The sequence below is a fragment of the Mustela nivalis genome (genome assembly GCF_964662115.1).
Source record: "Mustela nivalis genome assembly, chromosome: 10".
Classification (NCBI taxonomy): Eukaryota; Metazoa; Chordata; class Mammalia; order Carnivora; family Mustelidae; genus Mustela; species Mustela nivalis.
This window is the reverse complement of record NC_139029.1, coordinates 81,964,154-81,991,387: the sequence shown is the minus strand read 5'-3', so window position 1 is coordinate 81,991,387 and position 27,234 is coordinate 81,964,154. Positions and strand designations below refer to the sequence as shown.

Below are 27,234 nucleotides of genomic sequence, written 5' to 3'. Positions count from 1 at the left end.
ACTTAACCCAGTTTGAGAGAGTTTCTTTTAGTAGCAGCCAAACAGTATTGATGGAGATGGTGTTTTGGCAGATAGGCTGAAGACAAAAATAGGGAATTCAGAAATGTGCAATGTGCTGACATGCACCCAGGCAAGGGGTTAGCATTGGGAAAACCAGGAAGCAGAGCCCTAGGAAGAGGGACCCAGACAAGGCCTGGGTAAGACAAGGTGTTAGCCTGGTAGGAACCTGGTAACCAAACGCGTTATCACGTCAGCGACAAGCATCCAGGATCTGGTTATAGGAAGGGATTAAGGTGTAAGGTAGAGCCTTCATCACAGAAACACGGCAGGAGTTGGTTATTAGGAGTCAGGCAAAAGGTCAGAGGCTTCGGATCTAATGAGGATGGAATTCACATATGCATTTAATAAGAATTATTGGGTATCTGTTACATTCGGAGGAGTTTTGTGTATCATAGAATACCAGACCGAGTTGAGGGGGTCAGTGTACTCGGGGGTAGAGCCAGGAGGAGGTGGAGACCCCCTAGTACCTGCTCTGGCAAGGGAGAGAAGGCTTAAGGGGGCGGAATCAGGCTGGGAGCCAAGACGCTCATGATGTGGAGTAGGTGGTAGACTCTTAGAATTTGGAACACTGTAGGGCAACACAGACCTGGAAGCAGTTGAAACTGAAAATGCAGGAAGTAATTTCTTTCAAAGAGCAACAGCAGAATGATTCAGAAAGGAAGATGAGAAGATGTGAGGCACACAGCTTGTCTGTTTGTCAGCTTCTCCTAGGGCCCTGCCGGCCGCTGACGAACCTGTGGAAAATACGTCCTGCACCTCTTAAGGCCAGATTAACTGTTTCATCACACACCTCTTTTACTTTACCAGAGTTAAAAATTTCAGGAGGATTTGGGAGGCTATGAACTCTAGCTTTTCTTAATTCAGCCCAGTCTTACCACCAGATAGGCAAGATTGGACTCCTTTAATGGAATTCAGCTCCACATGTACTGATACAACCTTGAACCCTGACCTCCCTGCAAGAAGAGATATAGTAAGAAAAGAGGAAAAGTTAGAAAGAATAAAAATTGGGGCACTTGGGTGGCTCCATTGGTTAAGTGACTGCCTTTGGCTCAGGTCATGATCCCAGAGTCCTGGGATTGAGTCCTGCGTTGGGCTCCCAGCTCCACGGGGAGTCTGCTTCTCCCTCTGACCTTCTCCCCTTTCATGCTCTCTCACTCTCTCAAATAAATAAATAAAATTTTTTTAAAAAAGAATAAAAATTAAGAAATGCCCTATAATCTGTTACTTATATTACAGTAGAACTAGGTCAGACGTTTTATCTCTTATGAAATCCTTCTGTATCTCCCACTTACAATTTTGAATATCCTATAATTACAAGTATTACCTTTCATCAAGACCCCAAAAGCATTTTTCCAGGCCATATCAGGGACTCTCTGTTTAGGATGTTACTTCACCTAGACAAGATGTACTGAGAACTAGCCTTAATAATGACAAATTAGGCAACATACCATTTGCTCCATTTCTTTTCTCTTAATCTTATTTCTAGTGTTGTTGATCATTATATTAAATAAAGTCCAAAGATCTGAGGCCAAGTCAGCAATTTCTGCTTGCCTTCTGACTGGCTTGATGGGGAACAAATTATCTAACCTCCCTAATCCTTCCTTTCCTCATTCATGGAATGGAATATTAACACATTCTCTAGTACCTAATACCTTGCTGGGTGATTTTAAAAGCCACATATGAAAACCACTGCAAATGGTATTTAACACAAAGGGAAGATAGGCAGGTCCTTTAGTAAATTAGCATAGTAGAGCAAAGAATCTGTATCCGGATTTTTATTTTTCTCCTTACTGGCTCTGTGGCTTTGGGCAATTCGTTTGAGTTTCAAGTCTTGGTTTTTTTAGTTATAAAAGAAGTATGACAATATTTTTTCTTTCCTTTTTTTATGAAGATGAAAATGACATATATGTACTAAAATATAAAGAATATATTAATGTCTATAATTTTTAATACTGTCTCAATAGAATAATAAGATTTTGGCAAAGGATGACCTCAAGGCCAAGCACATGTTTGAATTGATTTTGTTTCTTGTTATAAAAGTATTAATGTAATTTGACTTTAGAGTGTCTTTATCTGATCCTTTCAAGAATGTTTTCATAGAAAATTGTTCCGATTTCTGTGGCAGTGTCAAATTTAAGAAAGACGTAATCACTTAAAGAAAAAAATTCAGTTACATACCAAAAATAAATAAGTGCGTCCTTAAGCAAAGATCCTTTGTAAATTTTTTTTAATGAAGTCTTCCAGAAAACAAAATTGATATGGTCCATTTGTATTCATAATTTATCAGTTTAATACTTCCTTGAGTTGAGAGAAATATGGGTTGTATGCATAGTGATAAGGTTCTAAAAAAGAGCTTAGTTAAGCAAATATGATTCAGTTTTATATTGAGATCATTACCACTCAAAGGAGTTACTTTCTTGCATTTTTAAAAAATAAAATTATTCTATATTTATACTGCTTAAATTCTAATGTTCTTTAACCTTTTATTTCCTTGCAAGATAATAGTGGGAGAAACTGCAGTGTTTTGCCTACAACTGGCCACACGGGATTTTGAAAACCAGGAGAAAACTATTTTAACTGGAGATTGTTGCTATATAAACCCACTGGTGCGGCGAACTGTACGATTTCTGGGTATGTGTTCACTGAATTATTTTTATTGTTGTGGAAACCATGTTTATGTATAAGCTAACCCTTAAAATGATCAGCATTTTAAGACTGTACAAATATTGGATTATATTTTATTTGAAAGGTCTCAGTTTGGTTTTAAAAATAACATTGCGTACTACTTTTTCTCATATGGCTCCAGCTCACATGTCATTTCCATATTATTTTAAAGAAAAAAAAAAAAAGAACACCACACTTGGATGTTTAATATTTTTTAAGAAACTAAAAATTATATAATTAAAATAAATGATTTACTGTGTTCATGAAATTTCAGAAACAGTGGGGAGAAATGATAATCTAGTTAGATTGGTGAACATCATGAAAGACAAGAAAAATAGATTGCCCGAGAAAAGATTATGTTGTGTTTGTTAATTATCAGATGTAGCTCTCCATGTGCTGCCTCTAGGGGTTTTTTTAATGTGAACAAAAACAAATTAGTGATTTTATTAGAGGGAAAGACTTACTATCACTATATGAAACTACTATAACATTGTATGTTAACTATACTGGAATTAAATTAATTTTTTTTCAATTTTAGAAAAGAATTTACTGATACTTTAACCTTCAGTCTGAAATTCTAGCACTAATACATATAAACATTGATGAATTATTACAAATCATTTCAAGTCAGTAGAAACTTGGCCAAGACAAATTTTTTAACTGACACAATAAAGTTGAATATAAATGATCATTTCCTGTATTTATCAGATAAAAAAAAGTATGTCTGTATATGCTAAATAAAATTTAAAATAAATTTTTATCTGTATTTAGATTGAGATTAAGGTCCAGTACCTTTCAATATATTTCTCATAGCAGTGGGATTAAGTTGAAGACCTTGGAGATATCATGCATAGATCAGCTAATCTATATATAAACCCACTTAAAGACTAATCAAATGTCATCTTGCCTTTAAGTCTCTCTAAAGACAAAAGCTCTCCATATCTAAGACTGTTTTTTAAATTGCCATCAAGTTATACATCTCTAAGCCCTTATTTATACTGTTGAAGTGATGACAACTCTTATATGAAACTTTAAAAAGCTATTTTTTACATGCATCAATACTTTGTTCTTGACTCATTGATCTTTGCATGAGTCATTTAATAACAAAATAAGCAATAATATACTCAAAACTAAAAATGATGAAATTGACACTTTCCAAAATACTGTTCAAGCAAATTTTATTACGCCTACTTAAGTGGATGTATTTTTGCATTTGCACACATATTTCTAAAGAATATATGGCACAAAGTAAAGCATGTTTTAAATCTCTTTGTGTTTCTTATTATATGATTTTATAAAATATTTAGGAATTCTTGATTTGTTTCTTCTCTCTTGTTCATTATGATTTGGATATTTCAACTTTGTTAAAATGGGAAGTTTATAAGCAAAACATTACTGCATAATAGGGCATCATTCTTTGTAGGGATTTTATGCTGGCGGTCAGCACCGTGGATACACTCATGGGATCTCATTTTAATAAGCCTCTTTGTAGCTACAATATTGGCCTTGGGCCTGATGCACTGAATATTTTAATTCAAAAGCACATTTGGGAACTTAACAAACATCAGGAGACATTTCCATATCTTTATCAAATACTTCTCTCTATTTTACACAGCAAAACTTATTACAGCAGATAAAAAGAATGGTTTCGTTAAATAGAATGAGTTACATCTTAGCCTAGATTTCAAGAGAGTAGAGATGAAGACTTGCCATTTAGGTTCTTGTGTTGGGCCATGATGTTTGGAAGGAGAGGTTACCTGCATGAACATTTTCTTAAGCTCCTCCATTCTCTTTCATTTCTCTGCCTCTCCTAAGTTTCTGCTTTTGATAACATTTACTTGTATGACTCATGAAATTCTGGGAAGATATAAAGAAAGAGCTTTTTATTATTTCCTTTTAACATTTTTAGATAAAGAATGAACTAAGGTCTTTGTTTCATTGCCATTGTATGCACACAGAGTTTTGCTATGTGCGGGTTTGCGTGCCTGAGCCTTTTATAATCTTATATAATATTTCAAAAATTAAAAGGATAGCCATGTTCCTGATGCTGGAAAATTACTTGATCCTGCACAACTTCCCTGGTGACTTTCCTATATAACAGCCGACAATTATGTATAAAGGTTTAGCAAACAAACAATCCAGAAATTCATGACTAAGAAATGAAGTGTCTGGTTATTATAATAGCACTATATGACTTTTTAGCAAACGAATTATTTGGGATGTATTCTCCTGGCACAATGTAAAAATACCTAGTGGAATTTTATTTCCCAAAATTAAGAAGAATAGATTTCTTCACATTGGTACCACATTCTCAAAGTTTGTATCTGTCAGTTTAATTGAAAACGGTGATAAGGAATTTATTTTGCCCACTCTACCTAAGAAAAATAAATTTTGGTTTTAATGACCAAAAGCATCAAATTTAGAAATATATATATATGTGCATATATATACACACACATATATATATTTTTTAAAGATTTTATTTATTTATTTGACAGACAGAGATCACAAGTAGGCAGAGAGGCAGGCAGAGAGAGAAAGGGGGAAGCAGGCTCCCTGCAGAGCAGAGAGCCCGATGTGGGGCTGATCCCAGGACTCTGGGATTATGACCTGAGCCAATGGCAGAGGCTTAACCCACTGAGCAACCCAGGCGCCCCAAGAAATATATATATTTTTTTAATTTGAGTAGACTGTCACATTCCTCACAAAAAAGGACAAAAAAAAATTTGTGTATACTTAATTTTATAAGTATAAAATTCTGGTAATGAAAGCAAACAAATTTTAAGGCTGTGGAGATAATTGAAAAATCATCATTTGGATTGCATTATTTTTTACAAAATTGCCCCAAATTTGATAAATTGAAGTCCAGCCATAAAATATAAATTGGAACTAAGTTACTAGCTGTTAGTGTGACTTTTTAAAATGTATTCATGAAAGCAGCACAGAAATCAATTTGAACCATTCTGCTTTACTTAAGATTTTCCACGATATTTAAATGAAAACTAATGGCATTGGGTTTTACTGCTAATTGGCACCTCCAGCAGAGTTAATATCAGTCTGAATGGGTTTAAGAGGCATAATCAAAGGGAGACAACTGCTTTACTTTATGTTTGTAAGATGCAAAATATTTTCAAAATAGGGAAAAAAATCAAGATTGCTCACATTGGTAGAAGGTGAGACTGAGTCCTCTCCAGAGAACAGGTCTCCTTTTTAAAAATCGCATTACCCAAACACAGTCTTAGAATATAGCTTCCTCTTTTTTCTGATGTCTTATAAACCCACGTTGCGTAAAACTGTAGCCAGTGGTAGACGGCTGGATGTGTTAAATAATTTAACACTCCCACCTCTCCAGAAAGCGAAGAATCAGAAGTGAAATGGGGGGGAAACCATATGTATGTATGTATGACTTATTTCATAGTTTCTAAAATATTTCCATGTTGGCTTATGGTCAACCGAAATACAAACAAAACCAAACAGAGTTACGGTGGTGGTTTGCTTTCGTCCTCAGGTATTTATGCGTTTGGGCTCTTTGCTACCGATATTTTTGTAAACGCCGGGCAGGTGGTCACAGGGAATCTGGCTCCACATTTTCTTGCCCTGTGTAAGCCCAACTATACGGCGCTTGGATGTCAGCAGTATACACAGTTCATCAGTGGGGAAGAGGCCTGCACGGGCAACCCAGATCTCATCATGAGAGCCAGGAAGACGTTCCCATCCAAAGAAGCGGCTCTCAGCGTCTATGCAGCCATGTATCTGACAGTAAGTAAGGATTATTGACCAGTCTTCGTCTCTCTGTTCATTCTCCCAGTGTAGACATTCTTTTTCTCTGCCATGATGGAAGTCGCATTAACCGCTTTCTGTAGGCCATTTAATTTATTTTTAATAATGGCTGTTTGGACTGTGGATAAAATTAAGTCAGTTGACTCTCATGAGATTATGTGTGGGTAGTTGGTTGTATTAAAAAATAAAGCCATTAGCATTTCTATTTGAGAATATGTTTGTCTTTATGTTAAATTAAATAGGGCTTAATGGGAACAAATTTGTCCAGTAGCAGTCCCCCTAATCTTGTAATAGCCCCATTAAGAAAGCTATCCAGGCCTCTTAGCTGCCTACTCAAGCTCTGATATTCTCTGGTGGACGTCAGGAAAGGGGCACCGTTTTTTTTTAGAATTTTTGTTTGTTTGTTTGTTTGGTTATTGGTAACTATGTCATCATAATATCTCAGCTACTGTTTCAGTACTTTCGCATAGAGCTAGGCAAAATGTCCTATTAAATTATGTAGGGTTTTTTTTTTTCCTTTATTCTTGAGTCTTTGCCCTCATTTTGGTGGTGAGAGCCAGGCCTCCCGCGGCTGTCCAGGACCTCTAGGTGGAAGTAAATGGTCATGGTTGAGCACATTACTGATTCACAGGAGTAGAGAGAAAGGCAGCCTTAACAGGCAGCTCGTGGCCCCAGCATTCCTGCTATCAAAGCCCTTCCCTCGCTTACCAGGGTCTGCCTTGTAGCTATGGAGCTGGACTCCCAAAGTGTGCTCTTTAGGCTTTCTAATGGTTACAGTAAAAAGTTCAAAGATTTTAAATGTCTTTTGGGGTTCTCCTTCCCAGTGGTGCCAATAGCTCCTTTCTTCTGATTTTAACTCATTGACAAGAGATCTCAGGACCTATTTGAAACCAAATCAGTTCATTGCCAATGACTTAAAAAAAACCCTCAGAATTATTTTTACTCTCAAGGAGCTATTTGATTATGGAAATATTTCTGGTATTCTCAATGCAGTCCTGTCTGCTTATCTCTAAAAGCAGAGAGAATGCACAGTAATACCCTATGACACTTCTACCTGAGATTGGAAACAAAATTACTAAATAAGCGACAATTTAGGAGGGAAAATACAGCACTGTACTTACTGCTCATGATGGCAGAATAATTTTTGGAGGCTGTAAGTACATGCATTTTAACATTTCTAAAGTTTTCAAGCCGAGCTAATTCTAACCCTCACAGCCTGGACTTTTAAAAATCCCATCAAAAAAAAGTATTTTAGAGTCAAAGATCAAACCCCATCTTACCCATTTTCTCTTCCACTGTCTTCTGGCTTCTGTACGGTTTGTCAGTTACAACTCCCTTCTTTCCCTTTCAGTGTGCTCCTGACTCCACTCCTCCAGTTTCCCCTGATTTCTTTATCCCTTCAGCTTTGCCTTCTGCTTCCCATTCTAAGGCACTGCAGACTTGCTATAAAATCTGTTTATCCATGCATATTCTTTCCTTTTCCTTGAATTGCTTGACTGCATGTCCCACCTCTCTTAGAATATGAAGCATTCAACCTTAAAATGAATGTTTAAAACTTAAGTGAATCAGTAGTGAAAAATACTTCTCCTTCATTGTCATCACATCTAAATCTGACGTTGTTATTTGTATCTGAGTATGAATTGCAAATATCTGCATATACGTACGTGATCAAGCCAATGACTTGAGATGAATTCCAGAATACTCTCTGAACCCAAATCCTGTTACATGATTATTTTAGCCCTAATAGGTGATTGGTTTTGCTGTATAACCAGGGTTTGCCAATGGTGGTGAATGTGCTAGTATTATAAATACTTGATCTTTTTGTTGTGCCAAAATCGTGTTTTCAAAGGCACTGCTTTGGGAGAAGGTAGTATGCTTTTAAGTCCTGGAGGAATCTTAATATCTTGTCTTGCCTGTGGTCAGCTGGCCAAGTGTTTTAGCCACCTCTTATAAGTATAATTATAGAATAATTGTAATTACTATGGCAAACATTCATTGAGCATTTACTATGTGTTAAGCACCAAGAGCCTCACTTTTACAAATTATTTATTACTAATTCTTATTGATGTATTAAAATTTATTCCTTTTTGATTGTTATTACTATTTATGTAGTAATTGGTCATTTGTACTAATTCACTGAATCCTCACAAAAAATCCTTAAAGTATGTAGTAGTATTATGCCCATTTTACAGATGAGGACGCTCAGAAAGTGAAGTAACCGGTCCAGATCCATAGAACCACCCACTTTCCTGGCTCCAATAAATCCAAATATTACAGAGAAGGCATAATAAATCATGTTAGTTCTCATGTGTGCATGGCCAGCTAAATTTCCTCCTGCTGCCCCCTAATCTCAGCATCCGTAAAGGTTACGGCAGAGGATTCGGATGGTAGATATGTTTAGAGAAAAAACATTTAATAACACTCCAGCACTCGGAAATCGTCTATCATTACACAGTGGTTCAGACTAAAAGTCAGGATTCCTGCTTGTAATTACATGGCCGGGTACCTCTGTCTTTTCAACAATAGATTCTGTTCTGTGCTAACTGCTTTTCTGTCTTCCCTGCCCCCCCTTTAGCACTGTGTGAGTGTGGGTGGCTGCTATGGTAACCCTGAATATAGCTCCTGCTGCAAATGTAGGCATTACAGGCAGGTTTTGCTGTTATATTTGAACCCATAGACATATATATTTCTTCCCAGCTTCACGAGAGACATCTTGGGAAAACTTTATAATAGAAATGTTGGGGTGTTTCCAACTAATACAGTCCCGTGACATGCTTGTCAGAATTTTGATGAGTAAGCAAATAAGAAAACAGCCATTTATTTAGTATTTTCTGTGGAAACAGTCTTATAGCTGTATTTAGGTAGAGATACATTTGTTTACTGTTGTGTCATGTAAATATTTACATATGCAAATACATAAATAAAAATAAATAAGCTGCACTATGAAGTATATGAATAAGAACTGAGGCATAGTTTTCTGATGTTTCCCTTTGTGGATTAGTCCCCCAAATTAAGGAACTTGAAATCTCCCTTAGCACTTGACTATAATTAAGGCTTTGGGGATAATTTGATAACAGAGTTGTTCTCTTTTGCTTTACTGAGAACCTTCAGGGGGGGAAAAAAAAATCCCTAAGCCTGTTTTTGCAAATATTGTTGATTTCCCAGGGAAAAATTCCGAAGGGTATTTAACCCTCAACCATTAAATTTATAATTTGGTGTTAAGTCACATTAGAATAAGATTTAAATTTAGCTTTGTGTGATTTGTTTCATATAAAACGAGCAGTTTTTCTAATTAAAGTCAAATAAACTTCAAAGTTGAGAATGAGAAATAATGTTTCGTGACTTTTCAGTTAACCTCATAAGTCAGGGAAACAGACATAAAATGATCTCTTCAGGTTACTTCCCATACTGGCCTTAGATGATTTTTCTGAAAATCTTTAGAAACACAAAGCAAGAGAGGAAGAAAGACAAAAAAGGGTCAGCTACGCTTGCTGGCCTTTTCTCATGATCTTTTGCTGTAAACAATGCACCCTAAATGTCAAAACAAGACTTTGCTACCCTCAGAATTCTGTGGGGTGATCGGTGGTTTTTACCTGTAGTCAAACTTTGCTTCTCTCGTGGGTCGCGTTTCACCCTGCGTAGACGGGCCTGGAACAGGTCGATAGCTGGGCCCCGCTCATTCTCTAGAGATTTCCCCTGAGAGCAGCCTTGCAAGAGAGCAAAGGCTCGAGCTAGATAGAGGGCCTCTTGGAGCGTAGGCTCCAAAACTCATTCACCGTCCCCATCTCTGTGCTCTCTAGGTCCAGTCCAAGCAAATCCCCAAGGCCAGCCCTGATCAAGGGGGGCAGAGGCCCAGACTCCACCTGTAAATGGGAGGCCCAGTACAATCAGATGGTGAAGAAGTGAAAACACCAGGCAAGAAGGGATTTGTGGATATTAAAGGGTTCACTGCGGTCTTTTCCCAGAATATTAGCGGAAGGCTCTGCTGTATCATTCCCTGTCTTGCTGGTGTCCAATCTTTGGCATTATTGTTTCCCACCCAGCCGTCTTTTATAATCATCTTAGAGGTGCCGTGTGCTCATGAGCTGCAAGACAAGGGTTAAATAAACATAACCCATTAGTATCTGTCTGCCCTTCCTTTAGTGACATTTTACCTCATCTCTGTAGGGGCACGTACAGATCTTCATTCTGGACTACAGGAATTTGGGGGATGCATGGCAGTTCGGCCGCAGCATGTGATGTCATGTGGCTGGTCAGGGATTGTGTTTGGTGGAGAAATGTCGGCGTGGGTAAGAAGAAAAGCTCTTGGCTACCTTCATGGATTTGTCTGGAGTGACTGATAAAATCTGGCTGCCATCAGAAAGCCATGCCTCTAAATCTTCCCTGCCCAGAAGTAATTTAATGCTGAAACATGTAAGATTCCGGTGCTCTAGGTTTCAAATGAGCAAATTTGTGTCTACTAGATAATCTATCAAACAGTATTTATTGAGCTCCCACTTATAATGTGACTGCTGTCCTATTTCTCTGACTACTGCTTCCATCACAACTATTATTAGTTGATTGACATTGGTCCTGTCAGCCTTCAACTAAGTGTCACAGGGGGCGGGGAGATTGCTAAAGACATCTGCAAAGTACCCCTGAATTCCAGTGTTTTCATTACCATGGACCCCTTTTATAACTTACCGTCTTCTTGTCCCATACTCTTCTATGAACTTCACATTTCTAAATCTTGTATCTAATAGATAATGATTTTCCACCCCAGCTTAGACCCAGATATTGAACACTGACCCATAACAATAAAAATACCATAACACTGTTTTTGAAATGATATACATACAATTACTAAATTTGCCCACATATAGCTATTAAAGAATAAGCAGCAAATGAGTCCAGACATATGTATGCTCTGCATCTTTACCTTAGTTTTCCCTGGATTCTGTTAAGTGACACTTCTAACTGGGTATTCTGGGATCAATCCGTGGCTTTCTAATGGTGCTGATTCTCTAGGCACAGCCCAGAAATCACTGTGTCTTCCATAGTGTACGAGAACCACTCAGCAGTGTGAGATACCAGTGTGGCCAAATAACTTCATAGAGTTCCGGCCAAAAGTAAAGAATAATGACATTTTAGTTAGGGCATGTGGGCTTTTGCAGGTAAATATACTGTTCTATTAAGCTCTTTGAAATACTAAAAGAGATGTCCCAGAATTCGTGAATATGTCTGGAGTTTCTTAGGTGTTAGCGGACTCCAGGTTGGGGACTCCTGGCAGTGCTCACACATTAGAAAAACAGGACTTATTATTTTTTTTTTTAAGATTTTATTTATTTATTTGACAGAGATCACAAATAGGCAGAGAGGCAGGCAGAGAGAGAGAGAGGGAGGAGGAAGCAGGCTCCCTGCTGAGCAGAGAGCCTGATGCAGGGCTTGATCCCAAGATCCTGAGATCATGACCGAAGCCGAAGGCAGCGGCTTAACCCACTGAGCTACCCAGGTGCCCAACAGGACTTACTCTTATAAGACAATATAAGGTATAATAAAATCAAATTTATAAATACCATATATTAAGCATGTTCTTCAACCTAAATCTTCATCTTTCCTTCTGATTTTAAAAGAAATGATGACAGTTTTATTGGCCCCTAGAAGTATCATGGGCCCTCAGTACCATGCCTACTGGATAAGTTTGCCCTGAAGATAGGGCATCATTAAGTTCTCGATGGAATGTGATTGTTAGTCTATTTGGTAATGATAGTGAGGGCCACTCAGTGTCCAGGAGGGAAAGATCACTGTTGCCAAGCACCATGGGAGAGTGCTTCAGAAGTAAGTGGTACTTGGGCTGGGTTTTGAAGATGAACATGATTTGAATAAGTAAAGAAGAGGCATTCCAGGTAAGCGGACAGTGAGAGCAAAGACAACAAAAAAGGAAAGAAATATTTTAAGGAGATTGTTAAAGAATCTCAGACGTGAAGTAAGGGTTCGGATTTAGCCATTCCCCTTAAGATTGGGAGCCCTAGTGTTGATGAGACCAGAGTCAGATGAAGTGAAATGAACTGAAATTCCTAGGTTCTGAGAAATGGAATGAACTTGGACTCTATGAGCTGCCAAGAGCCTGAGCCGTGGCAGGGAGAGTACAGATTTGAGCAGCTGGGAATCCCTAAACATTCTCTTGGAGCACAAGAAAGTCTGGCCCTGACCCAGAGCCAGTGCTCCGTTGTGCACTCTGGGCTTCACACACCATCACCACTTCCTTTGATGCAATGGCCAAACTGAGCCACATCCCTGGACGGCCTGCTCCTGTATTGCACCCCTCGGTCCCCCAGCTTTCATGTATTCAAAAGTAACAATCTGGCCACAAAAAGGCCTAAGTCTTCACAGGGGGCTGGAAGGAATGTATGGCTCTCTTCACTTTACAGGTAACAAAACTGAAGATACAAGAGGCTAATTAACTTGCCCAAGGTTGTATCACTGGTATTTATTAGAAGTGGAAATATGATTCAGGCCAGTGTCACTCAGTCTCGTATGTTGCACTACTTCCTGGCTTGCCCTCCAGCGGAAAGCAGGCCCTCGAAGGCCAAGCAATCAGAGTTCAGGCCCTCACACACAGTAGTGAAGAAAACTAGTCAATGGATTTTAATTGCACGTTGCAAGATATAAATTAAGAAGGTTATTAAAAAAGTGTGCACTCCATAAATTCCGGTCTCATATCTTATTTTCCAGGCAGCCAAGTAGCTCAAACACTAATAGTAATATAGATAGTCACGATGATTGAATTTTATTGTACTTTTTTTAAGTGTATGAGTATTTTATTCTTATGACACTTAATTTTTAATCTTAAGTTCTGCACATTATTTGAGATGTTAACGAACTTTAATTGCTTTTAAAATGACAATTTCTAAGTCACCTGTTACTCCTTTCCCATGTACAGTAATTAGATGCCTAATAGCCTAAGTGGTATTGGCAGAGCTGACTGCTCGTGAGACCTCCATGGGACGCACTAGCACTTTGACCAGGTCCAAAAGAACCCAGATCACAGTGGGCAGCTCTAAATGTGTGGTCATTTGATATCCCAGAAGCAAACATTCCCTTTCTTCCATGTCCAGTTGATGAAGTTTTAGAATATAGGTGAAGTTCAGTAGAGGGGAGTCCGGAACTGATAACCACTAAAGAATTCGTGAGGCATCTTTGATGCAAAATCATGGTTTATTAAAGCACAGGGACACAAACCATGGGCAGAAAGAGCTGCTGCACCGGGGTATGAGGGGTGGCTGTCTGTGTACTATGGTGTTGGGGGAGGTAAGGAAAAAGGGAGGTTTCAAAAGAACTTTCATATGCTAAAGAGGACCTACAAGATACCAGAGGCCTTGAGGCCTTGCCATTGCCAAGGTTTTTCCCTCTAGCAAGGTATTAACATCAAGATATTTGGGAGTTTCCTAAAGAATGTCACATATATCCCACCCAGGAGTGGAGGTGGGGGAAGGTTGCAGGATGTCAGTCTTTTGCTTTGTGCTCAGCCAGCCCTCTGTTCCCTCATCACAATAACATGCTCAAGTCCATTTTCCCAAAAGATGCACCAAGTTCTGCTACTAGGTCATAGACTTGCTTTTGAATACCAGGAGCCGACATTGATTGTCCCACGAGGGCTGGCCGTGAGCTCCAGACTGAACATTTTCCACCACTGACATCTCAAGCAACACAGTGCCTGGTGCTCCTGTGGCCCAAGTAGCAGGGCTGTTTGCCTGTACTTGCTGTCAGGGGCTTTTCTGCTCCAGGACCCACTTAAAGCTGGCAGCCTTTCATGTCCCCTGATCTACAGGCCAGAGCAGTATCCATAGGTGTGTCCCCAAGAACACAAAATGATCTAAAGGTGCTGTGTTTCTTTCTTTGTGGTAGGGGTACAAGATGCAATCATTTGTCTTTTTCTTTAGGGTGATGTGTAGTACGTCCCTGTGATGCGGGAGAGCTAGGTTCTTGTCTCATGGAGTCCAAGAATGAATCTGGCGGATAATGGAGAATGAGTAGAGCGACAGAAGTTGATAAAGTGAAAATATAGGAAAAGCTCTCAAGAGCGAGAAAGGTCCCCAAAGGGTTACCAGCCAGGGCCTTTAGGGTTTGTCTTTTATAGAAAGCTAATGGGGGAACTTAAATTCTTTTAACATCTCTATTGATAACCATTGAGAAAGAACTGGTGATAACACCTCCAGTATTTGCTTCCTTTTTAGGGTCTGGTTATTCTTTGTTGATCACAGGTGATCATCATAAAAAGACACCCCTGCGTCCCCCCCCCACTCCGCTCCCAGCCCCGCCCCAGGCCTGCAGCAGTTTGTTCCCTTATCTCTGGTTTTCCCACACCTACACATTTTGGGGATTTTTGTGAGCCTGATCACCCCTACCTATCTCTTCCTATCAAGCCCCACCTATCCCTTACTCACCTGGTCAATGGATCCTTAAAAACTTGATGTCCCAAGCCCTTGAATCTTATGGGGTTTATCTCCCAAGATCTGCAATGCCTGTGTCTTACCAAGGCCTCCAGTGTGCTGACCATCTCTTACTTACCTGCTTCATCAGCATGATGTCTTTGACGCAAAGAATCAATATGAGGGCAAAGTGCATGAGGGTTAATATAGCACTGATGTAAACTATGATGTAAAATTTGCCTATTCCATGTGAATGTGAACTTTTCTCATCTTCTTTCCTGAACAAAATAGAAAAGAATGCATTTGACAAATCAGTGGTCACTACTACTTGATTCAAGATTTGGTAGTCTGTAGTCATTCTCCAGGATCTGTCCCTACTGGTGAATTAAATGGAGATAAGATAAGAGCCACCAGCCTTTTTGAGATCCTAAGTGGTAGACAAATCTTCACCATCCCCCCTCCCTTAATGCGGTATTGTTTTTGATTTACTATCTTGGCAGGAGTGGGAGGGTATAGTTTCATAAGCTTCCTTTTGAATTCCCTCAGTACTCCACCTGCCAAGGGGTAAATGACCACTGGATGTGTTCCCAGATCTAGTAGACTTCAGCCCATATTCACAACGTAGTCGCCTATACCCTACTCTAGCAGAGGTCATGATGATGCTTTCAGGTCTCTAGGTACGAATGTCCTGTTAGACTCTGTGTCCAATAGTCCTTAAAATATCTGGATATTCTTTTCCCTCTGGGGACCAGCTGCATCTCGAGTTAGTGGGTTTCATTTTGGTTTGGCAACTACACAAAGGATTAAAATGTTTTATTGGGGTACCCACTTGCAACTCTGTATTCCTGTCATCTTGTGGTTATAGTTACTCCTCATCTATTTGTCTCTAGGAAGCTCTGTGTTTTATAAATCCATTCCAAAACTTTCTGCTGGTCTCATCACCTTGGCTGTCACTCGGGTCTTCTGCATTGTTATGATAATACACACACACACACACACACACACACACACACACCTGTTTCTGATGGTTAAGCACTGGCGAATGGCTTCTGTTTCTTCAGGCTCCTCATGATCTGCATGGATATAAAGGCCCCAGCTGTGGAGTAACCTACCCTACCATCAATAACGGCCTGCAGAGGAGAGGCATCCCTTAGCTCATATGCCCTGCCAGTGCCTCTCTCACTAGCACATTCCTCTGTCTCCATGAACAGTACATGCCTGAGGTCTCCGGTGCTACATCAACTTCTGTGGGTCCTGAAGTCCATATTATATGTCCATTCCAGCAATGCCACTTCTCTGAGCCTTTTAATTCCTTCCTCCCCCATCTGCCAAAGCAGTTCAGGCATGTCAGCCTCATTGAGAGAAAGTGATCACTTTTCTCCAGGCTCTGAGGAGCCTGCCCAGCAGGGAGTTTTTACTGTTCCCTGGGGGCCTTGCAAGAGTATTAAATCCCACATCCCCAGGGAGAGTGTCTTCATGTCAACAAACACTCCTTTGTCCTGTTTACATTTCAGCCTTCTTGACAACGCACCCTCGAAATCCAGTCCCACAGGTCTCCCCAGGCTCCAGCTGCCACGGGTCGGCTAATTCTTACAGCAGTTTTGGGGCAGCATCTCTGTCCTCCCTTCTCGGGTTCATCGTTGGCTGGCAGCCAGAAGAAGATGTCGAGTCAGACCTTGAGAGGGCCTCTGATGCCCTGGGGGAAAGAGTCTTCTCACTGCTTGGCTGGAAGGGTATGGGCAGGGCTGGGAGGTGAGCTAACCCTGAAGAGGTAGGGGTGGGCTCTGTCTGAAGGCTGTGAGGGTTTAGAGGAGTCTAATGAACCGTAATCTTCATGTACATCCACTCAGATGTCCCCTTCCCTTGTGTCAAGATCTTATATTTTTCTAACCAGGGTCCTGTCCTTGGCATAATAGACATAACTTACCTGAGCATTCAGTCATCTTTAAAAGATCCCTGGGCTCTTAGCTAGTAAGTCGTAAGTCTGCCTTTCAGCTTTTTTTTTACTCTGACATTGCAGAAACAAGGGCTTTTCTATGAGTTCCCAAAGAGGCACTTTGGCCATCACACTCGATTTTCATTTGTTTGATAATTGTCCTCAGTTTTTCATTTTCCTTCTAGAGGGCACCAACACAGCATAATAAGAGCCAATCAATTGCATTATCCCTCTTGGCATTGTTTCCATGGACTTAACTTCCCATGTCCCTGGCCTGGTTAGGGTATTCCTCTGACTAGGCTGACTAAAACCATCAGACTTCAGACTTCAGATTTCCAATGCTAAAAATCAAGAAAGTCTAGTGTAAACCAGGTTAGGTTGGTTACCCTATCCCCACCAGAACATTCTCCAAGTCACTACTGGTGGGTTTTAGCAATTGGGTTGCTATCTGGTGGACTATATGTGCCTCCTTTCCAGCAAGAACATGTCCCCAGTCTCCATCTCGCCACCTCTTTCCTTAAATTATCCCAATTCTTTTTGGATGCTCTAAGAAGCGGAAGCTGAGATAGAATGAGGTGGAGGAGTAGAAATAAAATTGGGAAGCTAAGATTTATTGGAGGGCTGGAGGAGTATAATACTTAGGAAAGAAGGTAGAAGCAAGATTGGACAGGTAGAGTCTCAGACTGCAGTATAGATCCAACAGTGTCTCTGCTGATCTTGACCAGAGTTCACCCATTGGAAGAGCCCCACACTGCATAAATAGCCAAGCCCTAGTACCCCTGCTGTGCTCAATCACTGGTTGGGGGCTGAACAGTGGATTGTGGCCTCTGCTCAAACACTAAACCCTACAGGTGGACACTGACTTCATTGCTCTCCCTACAGAATGGCTAACTCTTTCCCGAAGGGACATGACAACAACTTGACCTTGGTAGCCTGCCAGGCTGCTTTCATCTAGTTCTCGCTCAGAGAGATCTAGTAAGCTAACGCCCAGCAAGGGGTTAACACGGTGATGGTGATGTATTACCTTCTGTGGTAACTCCCTGTGTCAAATATACTTGCACTTGGAGTGCCTTCACATATACGAAAAAATCATGGCACTGTAATTTCAGTCATCAGACCCCTCCTAAATTGGGGATATAGTTTAAATCAAGGCGATTTCTTGGCACCTTTCCCACTTTATTACAAAAGAGGTTACCTTCTCCTATGAACACAGTCTGCTTTGAGCCATTTGTTTGTTTATGCCATTTAAAGAAAATCTTGGAACAGGAACAAAAGATTTCAAATAACAGGAAGAAATCCTTCCATAATAATACAGAAATTTAGAGTATAAAAATAATAACTATTATTACTGAGCACTTACGGTGCCAAGCACTTTACATATGGTATATTTGTTGCTTTCTTTCCTTTGTCAAACATATTAATCAGGCATCTTTCTATATATAAGGATTTGTGCTATTGGTTTTTGTATGATGTAGAGAAATATGATTTCTTTAGATTTGCTAAAATTTCCACTCAAAGAACAAAACCAACAAGCACACAAAAGCCTTCCATTAATTTGAACTACCATTCCATCTCTGAAAGAAGCTTCTAAGAAAGATTAGTTTATATTTCTTTACCTTATAAACCAGTTACAATGTGGGTTTTGTTCCCCCTCCACCTCGGATCCCAACCACACACACTCTATCAATACTGTTCCTCAGAACTCATCTGCAGTGATCTGATCAAAAGCCTCTTCAGATCCTTGTCTTGCCAGCTGCCTCAACAACACTGAGACTCTTGCTTACCGCCTGCCCCCCCAACGTTTCTCTTTTTAAGAGTTTGAGAACATTGAGTCCAAATGTGCTTCTTTCCTCACTAGGTACTTAATTGCAATGTCAGAAAACTATCTACCAGTGTTTACTAAGTTTCTGTTCTTGATCTTTTCTTCCCTCTATTATCCCTCCCAAGGGTGACCTCATTCATGAACACCTCCATGTCTTCACATGAACTCCAAACTCCTTCACCAGCCTTACCCTCTCTTCTGAACTCGACTGTTCTTAACTTGAACATATCTAATGTGGTGTTCCATCAGCTCTTTGAATTCCACACTTCAAAAATCAAAAGATGATCTTGCCATTGCTCTAAAGGAGCTCCTACTTCTGTCTCTTCTGATGTGATTATTGGCATTCCTATCCTCCCAGTTCCCCAAGCCTGAAATCTCTGAGTCACCCTCAACCCCTCCCACTTCTACACCCCCACATCCAGATGTCTGATTAATTCTGTGGGTTCTACATTTGAAAGATCTCTCTTTTCCACCCTGTCCCCCATTCTTCTACTGTGAGAATTTGGCTTCTTTGTATCACTTGCCTTGACTACTGTAGGAGCCTCCCAAATAGGCTTCCTGAGAAAATCCTTCCTTCATCCCGTCAGCTCTACACTCTGCCACTGGAGTTAACACTCCTAAAGCATGAGTGTGAAGCAAGTCTCTCTTTGCACAAAAGTTTTCCATAGTTTGCCCTCATCAATCCTTCAAGGATCACACTCCTACATGTAGCATATGATGCCCTCTTGGTCCTGGCTAAAACTTGTCTTTTCTTAATGCTGTGGACTGAATTGTGTCCAATTCCTTTCCCTCCCCCTCCAAACCACCACCACCAACTTCATATGTTGAAGCCCTAACCTCCAATTGATGGTATTTGGGGATGAGGTCTTTGGAAAGTAATTAGGTATCAGTGAGGTATGAGGCTGGTGTCCTTTTGATAGGATTAACGTCCTTAAAAAAAAAGACAGCAGAGAGCACGATCAATCTCTCTCTCTCTATCTCTATTTCATCTCTCTCAATCTCTCTCTCTCGGCCCTATAAAGACACAGCAAGAAGGCAGCCATCTGCAAACCAGGAAGAAGGCTCTCACCAGAACCTGACCATGTTGGCTCCTGAGCTCAGACTTCTGACCTCCAGAACTGTGAGAAAATAAATGCCTGTTGTTTACACCCCCTAGTCTGGGTATTAGCTGGAGCTCAGACACCTCTCTTCTTTTGTAATGCCCTCTTTCATGAGTTCAGTTCTCAGTTCATGGGAACTCTGTTCACAGTAGACCATTACCAACCACAAATCATGTATTTTCTTCTATTTCAATACTTTTAATTTTTCTATTCTCTCCATCTGCAGTATCTCTGGTACCTGTAGGTACTAGTCTGGTCCAAATTCTGCTCCCCTTTTATGGATTTGTCAAAGTTCTCTATTATAAATAATAGAAAGTGAGCCTGAGTCTGGACAAAATGAAGTGAAAGGACAGGCTTAGAGCCCAGTTTCAGGGAAAGAGCAGTAGCTGCTGAAGCCCGAGCAGCCACAACTGCCATCGGAATCAGCCTACCAGAGGCTGTGGTGAGGACGCACCGCACCAACTGCAGGATCTTGAATGCTGGGGCTGCTGTGGCTCTACATGCTTCAGCAGCATGGCTGCCCCGGGGCTGCCAGGAGAATAGATTTTTCACTTGATCTACTTCGCATGATTTGCAGAGACATCCAGTTGACTGTGGATCATGTTCTAACAGCAGCTTCTTGCCAGGGCTTTGGGGAAGGAGATACCTACCTTTGTGTGGTTTTGGCACTGGGATGGAGTATATGCTTCTCATGTGGGAGGCACACCGTGGAGTGTTTCCCAGTTACAATAAGGGATTCAGATACTCTGTAGTAGGAAAAAAAATGTTCTTTACCTTTGTGACCCAGATCAAGGTTGATCTTTCTGAAGTTTTGTGCCATCTTTTTTAATGGAAGTTTATTTACCCATCTTCGGTGCACACCTAGTATATTTGACACCAAAGCAAATAATTTCTTGTATCTTTTCCTCTATTCGGAAAAAGTATTTTCAATGATAGTTGTGTGATAACAAGTTATAATCATTATTTTATGGATTCATTTTTCAGTTTTAAAAGAAATAATAGATTTTAATTTTAAAGACATAAATACTTAGAACAATATTTCACATATTTCTAAAGTTTGCACTTAGCAACAAAAATACTAATACATTTATATTATTTCATTAGTTCATGGAATATTTCATTGTTTCATTGTATTATTTCCTTAAGAGTAACATTATATTATTTCCTTAAGAGTAACACGAAAACTCGAAGTAGTCACACAGATTGGCAGAATTGAAATAACTCAAGTTCTCTTTCTTCATCTTTATAATTACAATCCTATTGTGGTTTTTTCCCTCTTAAGTCTGTTTAAATATAGCATCAAAGGAGTTGGAGGTACTCTGGGGCCAAAGCATGCTTGACTGGCTCCCAACCTTCTTCACCAATTTACTTTCTTAACAAATATATATACCTGAGTCCACATGCCGGAAGTCAGCTATATAACTGGAGTTCTTCAAATTAACTTCCTTGCACAATAAAATAATACTTATTAGAGATTATGTAATACAATGTGCTGATTTGAAGTTTATATATATGTTATTAGCTCTCAACAGTAACTGCAGCAATTATTTCAACTTAGACCAATGTTCCACTTACTGTTGTTCCGTAACAGATCACTTCAAACGTGGTAACATTAAACGATTTACTGTGCTCACAGATGGCAGGTCAGATATTTGAAAAAGACACAGCATGGCTGTCTTGTCTCTGCTCCATGATGTTGTGGCCACAGTTGGGAAGACTCAAAGGCTGACTCAAAGTGTGTCTGGATATCTGAGGCACGGAGTCATCTGGAAGACTGCTCATGCACATGTCCGCATCTGGGCTGGGACTTGAAGACAAGGGCTGCCCACCCATGGCCTTTCCATGTGTCTTGGCTTCCTCCCAGCATGGCAGCCCCAGGTGGTCTGGTTTCTTACAAAACTCGAAGCACAAGTATTCCAGAGAACGAGGCAGAAGTTCATGGGCTTATATGAGTTCTAGTGTCACATCTGCTACCTTTTATTGGTAACAAGCAAGTCACAAGTCTGCCCAGAATCAAAGGGAGAAGTTGACTTCAACTCTTCATGGGGATGTGGCAAGGAAGTCAGGTTGAGAGACTGGTGTAGCCAACTTTGAAGGATACTATTAGCTACACCAAAAAAAAAAAAGATTCTGAGGGGTAGAAGCATGTTACCACTAACACTGTTCAGGATTGCCTGGCAGAGAGACCTTCGATAGGCCTTATGATTGCCTCCTTTTATTGCCTGCTCCTGGGGCCCACTGCTGCCACCATCTCACCCACAGTGAGCCACTGCTCCTCCCCTAGTGAGCTGCTGCACTTGTTGTAATCTGGAAAGGCCTTAGTAATGTTGCATTTAAAATGGGTGAAGATCAGCCTCATTGTTTTATTATTTAAGTATTTCTGCCTCAGTGTAGAGTCTACATTCATTGAGGTTAGAGACCATTTCTTTACAGTACCACAGTGCCAGCAATAGCATGAATATAATACAGACTTAGAAATGTGGGTTGATTGATTCAAGCAACTACAACCATATCATAAATGCTCATTATTTGTAACTGGAAATTTAAATAGATTCCTTGCCCTTGTCCCCTAGTAAATCTATAATCTCAGAGTATAGTGATGTAGAAAATGATACTCAGACTGAGAGGCTGTGCCTACTCAAAGCACTGGATCGATTCCTCTGATAAATGGGGCTAATTCCTTAAATAACTTAAGCTTCTGCATTTTCTATGGCAATTTTATTAGAGCCAAGAAAGAAATGAGGACACTGCTTGGCATTTATATAAGGCCCATGGGCCATCCCACTGAGGCTCTTTGCCACTCTGTCCTCAGCTGGGAAAACCTTTAATCACAACTGATCAAAGGTTTTAATCATATAACCTTTATATGTGGTTGTATATAAAGTCTCGTAACTGCAGACGATGCCTGGATGAGATCCATTCTCAGGGTGGACAGGTCCTGCTGCACACCGATAACTGATCCCAGTTCCCGGTAGCCATCGTTGGACATGGAGACAGCTGAACTGGATTCACAGAGATCTGGCTGGTGAGGTCCCTGTCCCTAGCTGCATTATGGCTGTTCCTGGCTGTATTCTCACCACCCTGCAGAGCTCTCCTTTGGACCCTCCAGCAGACAATTCTAGAATATGCCTTATTCACTCTAAATAGCCCTAAAATCAAAGACCCTTTTGACTTTAATTTTCCCTAAAAAAGGGAACCTGTATTTGTATGAACTGCTGAATAATAAGTAACATCCTTTTACTATGTGTGCCAGTACTGTGCTAAGTACTTTATTTAATCTTGCTCAGTCCTCATGCTTGCACACCATATGTACTATGATAGTTCCTAAATTAAAGATGAGAAAACTGGGGCTCAGAGAAATTTAATAACTTGCTCAGAGTCACACAGTATATGCTAGAGCTAGGATCTGAATCCAGAATGCCTCTTGAGTGTGCTTTGAAGTACTGCCTTCCACAGTCTCCCCAGTCACTGAAATATACCCCCAGGAGCTGACAGTGTAGAATTTGAGGTCTCTTAACCTTGGGTCTGCGCGGCTAACATCTCTGTAGTTTCCCAGGAGTACAGTTTTGACTCACATCATGGTCCCTTGCCGCTCACATGGCAGTGGCATAAGCTGTGTTCCAGAGCTATTGGCTTCTTGGAGTGAGCCAGAAATCTCAGTGCATTCATCAGATAAGAAACACTATAGGAAGCCACTACACATAAATCAGGCATATTTCTTGTATTTAAGTGCCTTATACATTCATTGCTATTACGTTTAACTTACAGTGCTGCCCACTAATTCATCTGGGCCATTTTTTTAACAGAGAATCATAGGGCCTTTTAACTCACTCTGCAATTGATTTTTCTTATTCCATAAAATGTTCTTATTGGGTACTTTTATTTCTTGGAGCTCTGTGGTGTTGATTATAAGTGGAGTCATTTATGAATATAAATAACATAGAGGAAATTAAATAGCAACATTAGACAGTCCTAGGAGGTATTACTTTAGCCTGATCACTTTACTCCCACTTCTGTGAACTTGGTTCAGACTCTCATCATCATCACTTGCTTGGATTATCAATAAAATTTTCCTAATAGCTGTCTTTTTGCCCATTGTAATTCAAGTAACTTTATTTTTTAAATTAATTAATTAATTTATTTTTAATTTCTTTTCAGCATAACAGTATTCATTGTTTTTTGCACCATACCCAATGCTCCATGCAATCCGTGCCCTCTCTAATACCCACCACCTGGTACCCCCAGCCTCCCACCACCCCCCCTCCGCCCCTTCAGAACCCTCAGATTGTTTTTCAGAGTCCATAGTCTCTCATGATTCACCTCCCCTTCTAATTTACCCCAACTCCCTTCTCCTCTCTAACTCCCCTTGTCCTCCATGCTATTTGTTATGCTCCACAAATAAGTGAAACCATATGATAATTGACTCTCTCTGCTTGACTTATTTCACTCAGCATAATCTCTTCCAGTCCCATCCATGTTGCTACAAAAGTTGGGTATTCATCCTTTCCGATGGAGGCATAGTACTCCATAACTTTCTAAACTGGGAATCATAACACACAGAGCCAGTTTCATGAGTGTATAACCTGTGTTTTCACACAGGCCCCATGCTCAGGCGGGTCCCACACTTGATTTAATGCTCAGCTGTCACCATCTCGACATGCTTAATGATTTTCCAACAAGGGGCTTCACATTTGCATTTTACATGGGACTCTGAAAATTAGATAATCAGCCCTGGTAACATCTACTCATGTAATCCACCCTTCTTCCCCACCTCTGTCCTCATAAATACTCTAGAAACTCCTCTGTGAATTTCCTAAGAATTCATGAAATACAGTTTCAAGGCATCTGTATTTTCTATAAATTTCCTTCTTTTGTAATTCTATAATTGTACGACCTTAAAGTACTTTACAAATATAATTATTAAGGGATTTCAGAGATCTGATATTTACACAAACACCTCAAAATTTGACCCAATGCTAATAAAAATAAGATGGCCTTAAGTTTTTTTTTTTTTTTTTATTTGGTTCAGTCTGTCTACTTTGTTATTTTATCAGACACCTCACAACATTGACTTGTATTGACCTTGTGGTCACACAATTCTCAGGACTTTTTTTTTTTTAAAGTAGTGACCTTTTATCTTTTCCTTTAAATTCACAGACCTGGATTGAGTGTTTCAGTAATTGTCAATGTCATCAATTATCTTAATGTCTGATAAGAAATGTCCAAAAGGGCTCAGAATAAAAGAACCTTGATTTACTCCATTTTTATCTCAATTTACAATGTGTGTACCACATTTCAAAGAAAAATTTAGATTAAAAACATCAAACTATTAAAAATTGGTTTAATTCCAAAATACTGAAAATAGCCATTCATTCAATTATGTATCTGTCCACTTGGGCACCTCTGGTGTTTTGAAGATTCAGAGACAATGACGCTCAACCCCTGATCTTGGGCCACATGCTAAACTCTTGGATGGGGCTGGAAGGTGAGGGGTTATATTAATCTTCTAGGGCTGCCATAACAAAATACCATAGACTGGATGGCTTAAACGGCAAAAACTTATTTTCTCTGAATTCTAGACACCAAAAGTGCAAGATCAAGGTGCCATCAGGGTTGGGGGCTGGTAAGGCCTCTCTGTGTGGTTTGCAGACAACTACCTCCTTCCTGTGTCCTCATATAGTCTTTTCTCTGTGCTGTGTGAAGGGAGAACTCTCTGGTTCTCTTTCTCTTCTTATAAGGACACCAATCCTGTCAGCTAGGGCCCCATCTTTAAACCTCATTAAATCTTAGTTATCTCCCTAAAGGCCCTATTTCTAAACATCATCCCATTGGAGGTTAGGGCTTTAACATAAAAATTTTGAGGGGACACAGTTCAGTTCATAACCAACAGAGTACCCCATACTACCAATAAAATGTGTACTAAGTGCTTTCATAGAAATGGACCTAGGGTAGTCGGGTGGCCAGAAGGTTTCCAGGTAACAGAAGTGATTTCTCAGGGAAAGAGAGCCAGGCAAGGAGAGTAGGTGGTTGAGGAGTATATTAGTTTCCTATGACTGCCATACTAAATCTCCACAAACTTGGGGGGTTTAAAACAGCAGAAATCCATTCTCTCACAGTTCTGACAGCCAGAAGTCTGAAACAAGGTGGTCAGCAGGACCGTGCTCTCTTTGGAGTCTCCGGGGGAGAGTCCTTCCTTGCATCTTTTAGCTTCTGACTCTAGGCTTTTCTTGGCTTGTGACAGCTTACTTCCATCTCTACATCCATGACCACGCGGCCTTTTCCTGTGTTTATCCCTTTCTCATCTACCTGTGTCCGCTCTCCTTATGAAGACGCTGGTCTATCTCAAGACTCCTGACTTAATAATATCTACAAACACCCTCTTTTTTCCAAATAAGGTACCATTCCCAGGTTTCAGGGATGAGGACTTGGACGTATCTTTGTAGGGGTCACAATTCAACCTACTGCAAGGACTCAGATGGAATGGCAGAGCGTATGGTGAGGATTACAAGCGGTTTGTCATGGCGAAAGCACAGCCTCTGGGAAGGGAGGGAGAAGTTGAGGCTGGAGAAACGAGAAAAGGTCATGTTGGAGAGGCCCTTCCGCATCAGTAAAAGTTGGAGCTTTATTCTGAGTGCAATGGAGTTAACGACTCGTCTCCACTCTGAGCTTAACTCCCTCTCTCTTGCCCATGTAGGGATATGAACTAGGGGCATGTGACTAGTCCAACTAGCAGATGGATCTGTATCTGTGTAGTGTATTTTTAAAAATGTAATTATTTCCCCCAACTTTTTAGTTGTAGAATTTCCTATCAGAGCAATATATCTACTTATTTTTGAAGCACTAGTGCTGTGGTAGCCCTGGACTTATATTCACCAATAACAATGACTAGTTGGCACCGAGCGTGGCTCCCCACTCTAGAAGACAGGTGTTCTCTTCTGTTGGCCTCGGTCCCTTTGCTTCATTTTCTTCTTAACATACGGCTGAGCCCGTTCACCTCAATCTCCCTTGCTGTTGGCTTTTTCTTTACTCATTCATCTTGGCTCATTCATATTACTGAACTTGCTCTTTGGGTAAAGGAACTTGGAACCTTCTCTTTGCAGGATGTATCCTCTCTCTTTCCCTGCCTTAAATTCTCTTCCTCCCCCCTTTCTTCTTCTATCTTTCAGTATTACAAAAAAGCCCCCACAGGAACCTACCTGGCTCTTCCCCCAGATCTGTGTTGTTGGTTCAGTTTTCCTCAAGGCAAGCAAAAGGTCTTACGTGTCATTTCATAGTCAGGGCATAGTAAACACGTGATCAATTCAACTTCTATTTTCTGTTCATTCTTTCTGTGATTTATGCCCCTGTATCCATATCTCAATTATTCTTACGATTGACTTGTCTTATAAGGATCTTTTCACACGTCTCTCTTTTTTCTTGGACTAAGAGTTCCTGAAGAACAACAAGGAAAGCCTTCCCCAT

The 27,234-nt window shown here is 40.3% G+C and overlaps 1 protein-coding gene and 1 long non-coding RNA gene across 9 annotated transcripts in view; one reads left to right on the top strand and one right to left on the bottom strand.

The window, feature by feature from the left end:
* PLPPR5 (phospholipid phosphatase related 5) overlaps positions 1-27,234 on the top strand; it is a 121,087-nt gene that overhangs the window by 37,193 nt on the left and 56,660 nt on the right. For all 8 annotated transcript variants that reach the window (XM_082686485.1, XM_082686484.1, XM_082686487.1 and 5 more), the window contains 2 exons: positions 2,559-2,691; positions 6,233-6,483. In XM_082686485.1, the coding sequence (XP_082542611.1) occupies positions 2,559-2,691; positions 6,233-6,483 (384 nt within the window). The remainder of the gene's footprint in view (positions 1-2,558; positions 2,692-6,232; positions 6,484-27,234) is intronic.
* On the bottom strand, positions 4,538-11,510 carry LOC309842376. The gene is made up of 3 exons (XR_014299625.1): positions 11,423-11,510; positions 7,785-8,039; positions 4,538-4,581 (listed from the first exon to the last, which is right to left on the bottom strand). It is a non-coding gene; the product is annotated as an uncharacterized lncRNA (long non-coding RNA).